Source organism: Balaenoptera physalus, assembly GCF_965194825.1.
Source record: "Balaenoptera physalus genome assembly, chromosome: X".
Lineage (NCBI taxonomy): Eukaryota > Metazoa > Chordata > Mammalia > Artiodactyla > Balaenopteridae > Balaenoptera > Balaenoptera physalus.
The window spans coordinates 9410967-9424509 of record NC_138903.1 but is presented as its reverse complement, the minus strand read 5'-3'; the positions used below and the strand labels follow the sequence as shown (position 1 = coordinate 9424509).

Genomic DNA, 13543 nt, shown 5'->3' with positions numbered 1-13543 from the left:
TGGCATAATATTGAGTAAAAGCAGCAGCATTCTACCCCCCAAATTTTTTTTTCATGGAGAAAAGACTGGATAGAAATAAACCAAAATATTAAGTCATTACTTCTGCATCAGGTATTTTTTAAAGTATATTATTTTTTACATTTTTCTGCACCTTATAGATTTTCTCGAATAAGTACATGTTTTAACTATGATCAGTAAAACAAGAAATATCTATTTTAAAATTGATAAAGGGCTGGAAATTCATAGAAAATTCATGTTTATTCTGAATGATGAAGAAAATGTTACATTATTTTTTTCATATGGAGAAAGTGTGGAAATACATAATAACACAAGAAGATTTTTTCATCAGAAACATTTAACGTAAAATGATCCTGGTACTTTCAGGGCTAACCTCTAGGTACCTGGTGAATCTAGTGTAGGATAAATAAGCATTAGTGCATGCTGTCAAGTTACTATATTGCCCTGCATGTTGCAGCGTGGTGCTGGCATTTTGATTTCCTCCAGTTTCAAGCCACAAAACAGGACTGATGATTTTGTTTGCTTATTTGCAGGCCTCCAGACAGTGGGGATATTCCGAGTTGGAAGCTCAAAAAAGAGAGTGAGACAAGTAAGTGAAAAGTGAAGATTATATTGTATGTTTCACCTGACTTTTAGTTGAATTACGTCGTGCGAAGTTCAAGCTTATGCAAATTCATTTCTGAATATCTTTTCTGTACCCTCCCACCTATTATAGTATAATTGAGTCCCAAGAAGTAAAAGGCAACAACTCAGAATCTCAGAAAGGTTGTGAAAGAGTTAGGATCATACAACTGAAAGCAAAACATCTGGACGTGCCCACAGCATGTACAGCCAAATGAAACTAATTTATAAACATCTTATTGACACTGTAAATGTAGGAGATTCGGAGAGTACCTGATCAGTAAGTGATAATAAATAGAAAACCATTGTACAGCACCCGTTTTTACTAAAATGCGATATGAGTAATGCCATTAATATCTCTTCTTTTAAAATACTATGTTTATAGCTTTACTTTCTCAAAAATAAATAATTCGTATTACTTTTCCATGGTACCATTGATTCCCCAATTCATTTTCCATGTGGGGACCGTACCCCTCAGTTTCCTTCTGCACTTTGCAGCATTCTTGCAAAAGAAGTTTGATATGAGAGCTTCAGGAATAGGTTCCTATGATCAGACAGGTATCTGTGTTCATGACGGCTTCATAAAAGGGAAACCATCCTTTGAGAAAAGAATTCATTTGTTGGCTAAAAGAAAATTAAAATGTTATTTTCCCTCTGTTGGTGCCAACAGAAAGAAGTAAGGAACCCAGCAATTCAAAAATGAAGCCAAATGAAAATAATTTTTAGTTGGATGAAGCTGAAGAAATGATATTTGTTCATATTATTGAAACTAACTGAAATAAATGTCTCCTCATAATGTCTTTCTTTTTTTGTCAAGACAAAAGGGGTTTTCAAAAGAAGTATGTTTTCTGTTTGGTTGGTTGGTTGGTTTTATTTGTAATAGTCACATAAGATACTATTGAACATTTAACATTTCACAATAGGATTAGCAGGAAGAAAGATAGCATAGTAATAACATTTCTTAGGCCTCTCACCTGTGCAGAATTGCAAAATATTTTCATCAACGTTATCTCGTTGAATCCGCCAACTGGCTGGGAGACAAGCCCCTTTCACCCACTTCTTCTGAGGCTTAGAGAGATTAAGAAATTTAATTCAAGATCACACAGTTTAGACCAAGCTCTTCCCATGATCTGTTCTTTCTACGTGTGTGTGTGTGTGTGTGTGTCTGTGTGTCTGTGTGTGCATGTGCACTCAGAAGAAAAACATGGTGTGTTTAGATGATCACGATTAGGAGTGGTGCTGATGAGAGCCTTCTTCATTCTGGCTGCCCGATGCACACTAAGGATGAGTTGCCTGGAATTGATGCACGATTCGGGACAGCAACAGGCATTCTCATCAGGTGGCGAGGTGGCTAGTGACAGAAATTATTCCTCAGTTATATCTGGATCCACTAAAGGGAAAACCTTTGCATGGAGATTTACTTAAGGATTCTCAAAAATATACATGGAATTAGTGGTTAGATTGCAAGTGTGAAATATGCTCTAACTCACCATTTGATCTTGTTATATCACTTCTTAGCAGCCTACACTTTTTCTTGAGAACAATTGTCACAGTATAAAGAGCTAATTAATCATTGGTGGGATTACCAGTTTATCACCTGTCTGTCAGCCTGAGAGCTGGAGGAGGGGAAGGGCTTTGCCTCTTTACTCATCACCGTATTTTGAGGACCTGTAACAAGGCCGGGTACACAGTAAGTGTGCAGTACATCTTTGTTGAATGAATGGATGAATGAATGACATAGCAAATGAACACTTACAGAAGTTTATTGCCTAGAGTACATTCATGAACTCACAAAATTATTTTAACAGCAGAGAACAAACAATACCTAAGAGAAATTGAGCCGTCCAAGATGAAAATAGGGTGTAGAGTTATGACTCCCTTCTTGCTATTGTGTTTTCCTACTGTTATAAACGCTAAAGGACTGAGTATAATGATGAAAGCAGGAAATCTTCTTGGAAAATGTTAATAAAGCTACTTTGACAAATCTAAGGCAGATTTTATTTAGTTATTGTCATCTTTCAAGGCTTAGTCACAAATGGTTTATCAGGGTTTTTAATTTCATTGTTTGCAGAAATATCTCTTTGCTTTCTTGTCAAGTATTTCTGGAAAGTGTCAAAATTCCAACATGGTAAATTTGCTGACATGCAAAACCGCTGTATAATAGATTAATTCCTCCCTCCCACAGTTAGAATTGACCTAACCCCTTAGCTCTTCCTCCCAACCTTCTGGATGTTGTTATCAAGCCCTTCTGCTTGCATCATTAACAGTAAACCCACAGATACTTTTATTTAATAATTCATTTCAAATATATATATATATATATATATATATATATATATATATATATATATATTCATGGCTGGGTTTGCATAGACTCTGTAGATCAAGGCGACATGTTGTTTGCTCCTCCTTCTCGGGGTCTGGGTAAACTTAATACCAGATGCTGCATGTCATAGCACTTCTTTTGCTGGGCACTGAACATTGAGGTATGGTGTTCTGAGACTGCCACTTGAACCGTTGTTTTTCCAGTTACGTGAGGAATTTGACCGCGGGGTCGACGTCTCCCTGGAGGAAGAGCACAGCGTTCATGATGTGGCCGCCTTGTTGAAGGAGTTCCTGAGGGACATGCCGGACCCCCTTCTCACCAGGGAGCTGTACACAGCTTTCATCAATACTCTCTGTGCGTAATCCAGCCATTTGCAGGAACGTGCTCCTGGGTTACTGGGATGTCCCACTCATTCATCAAAACCTTATGCATGTGTTTTCTAATAGCTTTTTTTTGCCCTTATTTATCAGTCTCTAATGAGCGGGCTATTTGGGGAATTTTCTGAGACTTACCCTGGGGAGAGTTAGCAAGTAGAAAGTTGCAATAAAACAAATGGAAGTAGCCAAGAAAAATTTGGGATGCCTTCAAACGACTCTAGGATAGTAGAAATTGCTATAAATTGATGCTTTGGAGTAACAGAGAGAGTTCACATTGAGTCTGTGCCTAAAAATGAGTTTGCATTTCTGGAACCTAGAGTGAGAAAGGGGGGGCAGGAAACATTCCAGGGAAAGCAGGATGGCATAGCCCAGCGTCAGTACTTTCAACGTGGCTGCTTCAGGGCTAGAGACACAGACTCCGCAGTGGAGAAAAGGACGGGGAGAGGGAGGAGGAACAACCAGAACTGTGTCAGCCTCCGTGGATTGTTTCATCCATGCTACAGTTAAGATAGGATCATGAAAGAGAGAGAAGACACTGACATTGGGCCGTGTCTTGGTTACTGCCAACAAAAAGTCTACCTCTTATACATTGCTCAACAGACAAGGGCCTCAAATGTGTTCTAAACTCAAATTCAAGAACATTCACAGATGACATTCAGTCATTGTTAGCAAATAGTTAACAACCATGGAAGACTGTGATCCGTAAAGTATGTGATGATTTATACCAGGGGAAGGAGGGAGGAGAAAGTAAGGGACATGAAGTTACCTTTCTGACCTGGATTATAATGATTTCTCTGGATGTTACATTTCCCCAGGTCGAACTTATCTTTCTATCCCTCATAGAACCTTACTGTTAAAGTGCTAAAGCAATGGGAGAGTGGGTGAAGGAATGAAATGTGACTTGCCTTGCTAATCCCTTCCTGAAGGCAGTTGAGCCTGAAGGGCGTGACTTCCCCCTTTGACTCACTTGGAGCGCGTCTTTTTGCCTTGCTTAGTGTTGGAGCCTGAGGAACAGCTGGGCACCTTGCAGCTCCTCATCTACCTTCTACCTCCCTGCAATTGCGACACGCTCCACCGCCTGCTGCAGTTCCTCTCCATCGTGGCCAGGCACGCTGAGGACAACGTCAGCAAAGACGGGCAAGAGGTGCGCACCCCACCGCCACCGCGACAGATGCTCTGGTTCTTCCTTTTTCCTGCTGTAAAAGGGAGAGCTAAAAAATAATACAAATGGATGTCTATGCAAAAGAGAAACAGGCTCACAGACGTAGAAAACAAACGTGCGGTTACCAAACGGGAGATGGATGGGGGGAGGGATGAATTAGGGTCGTGGGATTAACAGATACAAACTACTATACATAAAGTAGATAAGCAACAAGGATATAGCGTATAGCACAGGGAATCATACCCACTGTCTTGTAATAAACTATAATAGGATATAGTCTGTAAAAATACTGAATCACTATGCTATACACCTGAAACTAACGCAATATTGTAAATCAACTATTCTTCAACTTTTTTCTTAAAAAAGGGAGAGCTATCCATTTGGTCAGATGTTTTACGTGGAGAAAATGAAGCTTCCCTCTCCTGGCCTATGTGTCTATGTAGGAAGAGAACTAATGCAGACTTTTTTGTCCCCTCTCTGGAGGGACAATTGCTAAGAGCGCATTGGCCACTAACCTCCTTGTATGTTTCAAGGATGCTTCCACATGAGGCTGTCGTTTTCCATGATGATGCTTTACTCAAGACCCTGAATTTCCATTTGTGTAAAGGAGACGAACATGAGCTACAGAGGTGCTTACAAGCATGAGAAAAATGGAGTAATGGAGGTGGCGGGAGATGGCTGCCCTTGTAACTCATTTGATCTGCTTCTTTAACTTGAAGCCCAAATATGAGGTCACCTCTTCACTCTTCCATTTTATTCTGGAGCACCCATGTGCCCTATGGCTAGAAGTCTAGGATCTTCCTTTTTAGAGGTCCTTTCTCTCCTTCAACCCTCCCCCCAAAATAGGGACTGGCTCAGTGCAATGGAGGGTGGATCCTGCTTCAAAACCAGGTGGAGAAAGAACTGAAAAGTCAGATCTATTGACTGTTGCCATGTATCTCAATGCCACGTGGTACCAACTGCTAAAGACAGGTTCTGCACAGTCCTCTGGACCCTTTTGGGATGTTCTTGTTGGACCTGGCCCCCCATCTGAGGTCTTGGGCTCTGGTTCTCTTTGGTCATGCTCCTGTGCTTCAAGGTGTTTTCCAGTGTCTCCCTTGGACAATTTTAAGTGACCTATTAGCCAGCAACCTATTTAATCCTTACCTTAACAAGAGGCCTGTTTCCCTTCTTGAAGCCATGCCATCATACTTCTCCCTGACCTTGGATTCCCCAGGAGATCTCAGACCCTTTAATATGTTAACATGCATTGTAAATCAACAAGAAGGAGCCAAAGGCATTCCAAGCTTACTTATCCCAGAAGCTTTTATTTTAAATCCTGTTAAGCAGAACTCAGCTGTGTTGTGGATTCATTTCTGTGTTTGTCAGATTTCTTTCCCGAAGGCCATGGTCATATGTATTTTTTTTCAGAAAGGCAATTCTCCCTTTCTTATCCTCATCCTCCCTATCAGTGTGAGAATGGAACTTTCCTGAGTTATCCATTTATCTCTATAGCAGTTATTAGTGAAACTTCTGCTGGCTTCAGGTTTCATAGTATGGCACTGCCACCTTCTTTCAGCAGACACAACTCTTCAATGGATATACTGTAATTCTCATAATTGTTAAGTAGTTATATTACCCGTCTGGGTGTCAGCCTCTATTGACTATAGATATAAGAGAAGCTGTAGAATCATCTGCCTAATCATTGGGTCAAGACAGAGCCCTGTCTGGGTTCCTAGGTATGTCAATTGCCTCTCTGACGTTTCTTAAGTACTATGTGAGAAGAAAGTCGGGTCTTAGGTGATTAAGAAGGCATTGAGGAAAGCAAAATGTCCAGTTGAACTCACTCGTGCCTTTTTAAAATCATTTGCAGACATTCTTTCGGTCTAAATGCTGAACAAGACTGCATTGCCTATGGCAAAGAGGAGAAAATATTCTTGGATAGGTACCAATGGAACTTAGCATGCCGGAACACTAGCTGCCATTTATGTCTCTCCTACCACGTGCCGGCCGTGTGCTTGGGCCTTTATACATATATTATAGCTAATTCTCCATTGAGCAAGAGAGAGATCGTCGTCCCTGTGTTTCCGAGGTGGAAACTGAGGGCTGGAGGGGTTATGTAACTTACCCAGTGTTCCCCAGGGAGCCTCCACTTAACGCTTGTGCAAGTTGTGCATTTGTGCATTCATGACTCTGGGCGAGGTGCCGTGTCCCCCATAGTCAATGCAGATTTGCAGAGATATTAGGACAATATCCCAGCAGATGGCAGTAAAATATCTTGAGGAAGAGGTCCTTTTTCTAATTCACACAAAAGTGTCATATTGACTAGTAGTCGGTTCGGTCCCTTGACTAGCAAAGTCCCAGCTGTGCCTCAAACCCAAACCAGTCTAACTTATGGAGAACAGAAATATAGAATAGCAAGTAGGAAAAAACAACTCTGCTGGGGGTCTAGCTCACAGTCTCCCGGCCTCCATACGATTGACCCTTGGGACCAGGTAATTCTGTGTTGTGTGGGTGCCCTGTGCATTGTGGGATGCTCATCAGCTTCCCCGGCCTCTACTCACTTGATGCCAGTAGCAGCTCCCCCCGGCCCATGATGCTGCCCCAGTTGTGACAGCTGAAAGTGTCTCTAAACATTGCCAGGTTTCCCCGGGAAGGAGGGGGAGCTCAAAATCACCCCTGGTTGAGAACACTTGTTGGCTTTACAACTCACTGATCATGTGTTCTTGGACAAATCTATTCATCTTCCTAAACCTGGGTTTCCTTATCTGAACTTTGGAGATAAAATTTCTTCAACTGGCACTGCACAGTCATTGAGAAAACTAGTTTATTACAAGGAATATAAAAATATTCTGGTAACAGCAAAGTTGTACGGGAAGCAAGAGATGACAAGGGTTTCTAGACATCCTTGACCTAAACCTTGAATCAAAATGAAGGACTAGTAACCAAAAATTAAAGCAACAGAGGAAATATGAGGAGAGCACTGCTTCCGTGAAATGGTTAGAAGTTACAGGAAAACAAGTAACTCCACAGCCATCTTGGGTTAGAGTTAAGGCTGCAGTGTGGGAAAGTACTGATGAGGTCTGAGGGGAAATTGGACTATGTTCCCAGAGTACTGAATGCCTTTGTCAGGGGAAGGTGGCTGATTCTTTTAAGCCATGAATCTTTGGAAGGATTCGACTAAAGTGATATAACCTGTGTTATAGATTGGTTAGAGACAGGAAGAGGGTGAGTTAGGAAGGTTTTGTAGGAATAGCAATATGGAAAACAGCAATTCACATTATAAATGTTTCCGTGTAAGAATGGCCTTGGTATTTGAATCACGTATGTTCTGAGCGCCTACTCTCTGTTCCTCTAAACCAGTGAGCATTGTTCAGGAATTTTCTAATTACCGTTCCCAGGATGCTGTGGCATCTAGGAGGTGGAGGGGGTAAAAACACAAGGCAAATATAGAATGAGAGAACACACGCAGAGTCACTGCAGAACTTCAGAGAAGAGGTGATGAACGTGGAGCAGAAAAGTTAGGAATGGCTTTGTGCCGGAGATTGAATTTAAACTACATATCAAAGGGCGTGTAGGGATTGAGTAAGCGGACCACATAAGCATGGCATAGGGATGGGAATTAGCTGAAAACCCCTTCTGGTAGAAGTGAAAAGGGGAGGGAGAGGAACGAGAGAGAGGTTTTTTGTTCACGATTTTTGAAGTTGGTTTGGCATGAACAGGTAAAGAATTCAGAGTGGGCAGATTGGAGTGAGACAAAAACTCAATTGTAAAATATAATCAAGAAAGCAAAGAATTTTTCAAGTTTCTCTCTTACCTATTTGTTAGTTTGTGCTAGGTGTGTTACCTATCTGTTGGGTAGTTATTATGGGCTGCAACAGGAAGAAAACTGAATCAGAGTGTCAAGGAGCTTGGAGGCTCACCCAGGCTCTGCCAGCACCTTGCTATATGACCTTGTTTTTGTAAAGTAGAGGAAGAGGAAGGAAAACAGAGTTGGGGTAGGGGAAGGTCTGGGCTTCCTCCTCTATAAAATGAATGTAATATTTCTTTTCTAATAGGTGCTTAAACTTCAATACATCACTTACTAATGGGATCTTAAAGATGTCTAAAAGAAAGACATTGAGAAAAATTATTGACTAGTCAGTGAGTGCCTTTGGAGGGGAAAATAGTGGTATTTTATTGAATGTTTTTGCTATCTTGTGTTTGGTTTGTTTTATTCCATTTTTTTTAAGTTTGCTATTTGCTTTGCTCCTTAGGGGAAAAGAGAAATTCCCAAATGTAAGAAAGATTTCATTTCCTCTAGAAAGAATATTGCAGGGACATCATTGAAACCCCTTGAGCAGTGCTTTTTCAGGTTGTCTAAGAACCCCCCAGCATGGCATGGAATATGTGGTGTGAATGTACACTTTTTTTGGAGAGAGAGTCCATAGCTGGCCTCCAGTTCTTCAAAGAGTCTATGAGGCAAAAAAGAAGTTATGAACCACCGACACAAGGCCGGGATTACTGACCTCTGATGAGGTGCATGCCTCTAGCAAGTGGGAGTTTGGCTTTGGAACTGTAGCAGGACCCATGCCTCGCTCCCCTCACCCTGGTCCAGGCCCGGCTTTGGAGCCAGTTTTCCCACATCCCCGCTCTGCCGGCTCTGCCAGCAAGAGTGAGCGGTGGGGGGCTGTCTGGAGCCCCGCTCTGGGCACGACTTCCCTTGTCTGTAAAATAAGGATGACAGCAGCAGTGGCTTCGGAAGCATATAGTGAGAGGGAATTGAAACAGCCTGTGGAAAGCCTCTAGCCCAGTGACTCTACATCCTCAACTTTAAAAAAAAATTTATTTTATTGAAGTATAGCTGATTTACAATGTTGTGTTAATTTCTGCTGTACAGCAAAGTGATTCAGTTATATATGTGTTTATATGTGTATATATTCTTTTTCATATTCTTTTCCATTATGGTTTATCCCAGGATATTGAATATAGTTCCCTGTGCTCTACAGTAGGACTTTGTTGTTTATCCATTCTCTATATAATAGTTTGCATCTGCTAGTCTCAAATTCCCAATCTATCCCTCCCCCACCTACACGGTAAACTTTTAACATCAATAAATGTGAGCTCTTCATATTCGGATCAGAAATGCTCTAGGATGCTTATTTAGTAGAGATAAATGTTTTCCTGATAACATTTGGAAACATAACATTGGCTGACAATTAAATAATGAACCAAGCCCAAGTATACGTTATATTATGCACTCTTGGGCAGTCATAGAGACAGATGATAGATAGATAGATGATAGATGGATAGCTAGATATGCTGAAACATGGGGGGTAAGGGTAGAAGCCATCTGTGAGCAAGTCTCCTTTCCAGATTAAAAAACAATGAAATAAAACCAAAATGAAACAAAAAGGTGTTAACAAACCACAGCAGCGTGGTCTGCAGCTGGAATCTCTGTGCAGTTTTACAGAGGGATTGTATTGCATTCCCAGAATAGCAACAGGAGAAGGAGAGCGGAAACAGAGTTCTGGATTGTCCTTGTACTAAACATTCTTTTCAAAGAAAACAAAATCTTCCATTTGATCATGTTGTTTTAAAAAATGAGAACACCCTGATATTACTTTAAGAGGGGAAGGGGAAGCACTCCAAATGCCTCTGAGTTCTAAAGGGATGAATTTGAAAATGGTGCATATTTGATTTTATCCTCAGCCATGAATTTCCAGGAAGAGAAATGAAAAATAACATGAAAACTTGTCAAGTTTTGTATCAGTGAAATGAAACAAAGAAAAAAATGTAATTGAACAGTCGTACATTAAGGGCACTTTCTTGAAAATTCCCAGTGTTTACCACATGAAATCATTTCACTTGGCAGCAAACCTGAAAACAGCCTCGCCTTCTAAAAATAACACACCCCATGTGCCATGCTGGGCTTGCAGGGCCGGGTAGCCACGAGCTCGGGGCTCCACGGGACAAGGTCGGGACTCAGGAGGCTTCGTCTCACCTGTGGGTCAGGAATTTTATGCTGTGCGTCCAGCTGCCTCTTGAAGGCTGTGCAGATCTTCCCAGGCAAAGGATCCTCACCAAGCAGCCACAGTCCCCATGCTTTTCTGGGCATTCGTAGATTTTCAACTAATTTCAACAAGAGAAATAAAAATTGGCCTAGACCAGTGGTTCTCAACCAGGAGTAGTTTTGCCCCACAGGGGACATGTAGCAGTGACTTTCACCTGGCCCTTGCCAGCCTTTCCTGCAGGACCTTCTGCCATGCTGAGTTTCCTGGCGGGCCTTGGCGTATTTTACATGTTTCTGTCTTTGCATATCATGTTCTCACCACTGTGAAGGTGCCCTCTGTGCCAGTTCCTCTGCTTTTCAGCCCAGCAAACTCTATTCTCCTTCAAGGTTTTGTGCAAATATTACCACCTCTTTGGAGTGTCCCTGGGGCCTCCAGAGTTGATAGTTTCATACTTTGTACTCAGTGCTTGTACTTGATAATTTTCTTTATCCTCTAGAATGTGAACCCTTTAAAATAAGGACTGGTTTGTGATCATTGTTGGAAAAACTTTAGAATAATCAGAATCCATGAAAAATGCCTAGCCTGTGGTAGGTGCTGAGTGGATGGATTAATAGAGAGATGATGGATCGATGGATGAAGGGATAGATAGAGGGATGGATAAGATGGTCAGTTGGATGGATGGACATCAATATTTTTAAAGAGCAGACAGGATAGAAATTTTATATAGTACCAGTTTCACAAAAATAACAGTTATCAAATTTTACTCAGTATGCTATTGAGATGCCCACTGAGCTATGAGCTTCAATTCAAGATATGAAGCAAAAGGAAAATGATGGTGCCCTTCGTGGATTCTGACAGAGATGATGTGGTCCTTGCAGAAAGAAAAAAAAGAGAAAGTAAAAAGGTTCTATTGATTATTGAACCACCTGGCATTTTGAAAAGCAAAAATCACAACAGTCCTTGTATTCTCTGCTTCTATAGGTCACTGGGAACAAAATGACATCTCTAAACTTGGCCACCATATTTGGACCCAACCTGCTGCACAAGCAGAAGTCGTCAGACAAGGAATTCTCGGTCCAGAGTTCAGCCCGGGCTGAAGAGAGCACAGCCGTCATTGCCGTGGTGCAGAAAATGATTGAAAATTATGAAGCCCTGTTCATGGTAAGTGGCCCTTCTTTGGCAAGACATCTCAGTCAACTGCCTATTGATTGCCTCTTGGTGGCATAATGAAACTTAGGCACAGCACCTTCTGGGCCATAGTGCTGGTCATTAACTGAATTCATTGGAAGCCAGCCAGTTAATAGAAATTTACATACCTATGATGTCACTGTAAGTTTGTGATTCCATGTTTAAACAAACGTATCCAAATTATAAATTTCATTTTGTTGTCTCCTAAACAATGGTCATGTTTTGGAATCATTTAATTCTTTATATAGCAGTGTCCTTGCCCCCAAACTTGATAAAACTCTTCTTTTTGGAACTATACGTGGCCCTCGTGAATTCATGTATTTATAACCATCCTCAGCAATGGCACCTCCTCCAAGGTCAATCTGGACATTTTGCGTCCTGCATGAAGCTTTACCTATCTTTCCTTTGTCCTTCTTGCATCACTTTGCCATGTCACTTCTCTGTCCCTTGAACCCTATTACTGTTCCTATTGATGTTTACCTTATTCAACACTGTGTTGAAGTCATTTTTGACTATTTCCCCTAGTAGATTATAAACGCATTTAAAACACAGACTGTGCCCTTGTTATCTCCTCTCTGTATCCTTTGTACACTTTTGGAAGGCCCTCCATCTGACAGGCACTCAGTAAATACTTTTTTGATTTGTGTTGAATTACCACTTCCTGTTATCCTTCAAAAAACTGCATTGCTTGCTCCAACTTCCCTTGGATCATTAGAACAAATGCCAACTCTCTTCTATGTCTATTCACCACTCGTATTGCATGTCAAAATTTACAGGAACTTTCTCCATGATTCTTCTCCCATTTCTCTTTTGAATTTACAAATGCTCACCATAAATCTTACCTATTCCACTAGAGCCTTTTGTGGCTTCTTCAACCAAGTATGCTAGTTCCCTCTTTTGAATTTCCTTAATATTTTGTCTATATTTATCAAATGCCTTGCATTAGATTTATTTCCATCCTTGTCTTATATCAGTTATTTTTTGTGCATTTGAGAGCCAGTAGTTTCGAATATTTGCCCTCTCTGTCTCACCTTTGTGATCATGACCAAGTAATTCAATATTCAATAAGCATCAATTTCAGCTTTTGTGAAATGGGAAAAAATTAAAATATGACCCATTTCCTGGGGTGGTTCCCAGAGTCATTTGATATGCAAAAGCATTCTGCAAACTGCAAAATTCTATGCAAATGTTAATTAATAATTGTATTAGTTGGGCAACACAAGTTGGCTCAAATCTTAGTACTTCAGCACAACAGACATAAGTATCTTATTCACATAAAGTTTAATCAGATGTTTAGCGGACAGCGTCCCAGGTGGCGATTTAGGGACCCCAGCTCCTTGCATCTTGAGACTCTTCAGTCCCCTAGGACTTTATGGGCCAAACCTAGAAGGGACATCCATCATGCCCACTCCAATCGCATTGGCCAGAGCTCTGCCACAAGCCACACTTAACTGCAAGGGAAGCTGAGAAATGTATTCCTGCTGGATGCCCAGGAGGAAGTGAAAATGGATTTCCACAGTGAAAAGTTCACTGAGGTAGAATGGTGTCTTGCTCCTCTTTGAGTCTCTGAGGCGCTGCCCATGTGTTGCATGCAGTAAGCTCTCAAAAAAAAAGTGGAAATTTTCATGAACTCTATATAAATTTCACCCTTCAGCCACAATCCTCATAATTAATTACATATTTGGATGAATCAGATGTCTGAATTTTTCAACATTTTCATCAAGTTTTAAGTCGTGTATCATCTTGCCAAGTAGTCTTGGCATACTTCATGCTCTCTAGATTTTTTTTTAAGACAAAATAATACCTCTTGTCAATCTTAATTCCATTCTCTAAATTCTGTATTCTAAACAAAGTTCTTTATATGAAACCAAACCATCAG

At 40.9% G+C, this 13543-nt stretch overlaps 1 protein-coding gene across 12 annotated transcripts in view; it reads left to right on the top strand.

Moving 5' to 3' along the window:
- ARHGAP6 (Rho GTPase activating protein 6) overlaps positions 1 to 13543 on the top strand; it is a 497891-nt gene that overhangs the window by 456972 nt on the left and 27376 nt on the right. For all 12 annotated transcript variants that reach the window (XM_082447001.1, XM_082446997.1, XM_082447004.1 and 9 more), the window contains 4 exons: positions 552 to 607; positions 3169 to 3319; positions 4338 to 4486; positions 11458 to 11637. In XM_082447001.1, coding sequence (XP_082303127.1) covers positions 552 to 607; positions 3169 to 3319; positions 4338 to 4486; positions 11458 to 11637 — 536 coding nt within the window. The remainder of the gene's footprint in view (positions 1 to 551; positions 608 to 3168; positions 3320 to 4337; positions 4487 to 11457; positions 11638 to 13543) is intronic.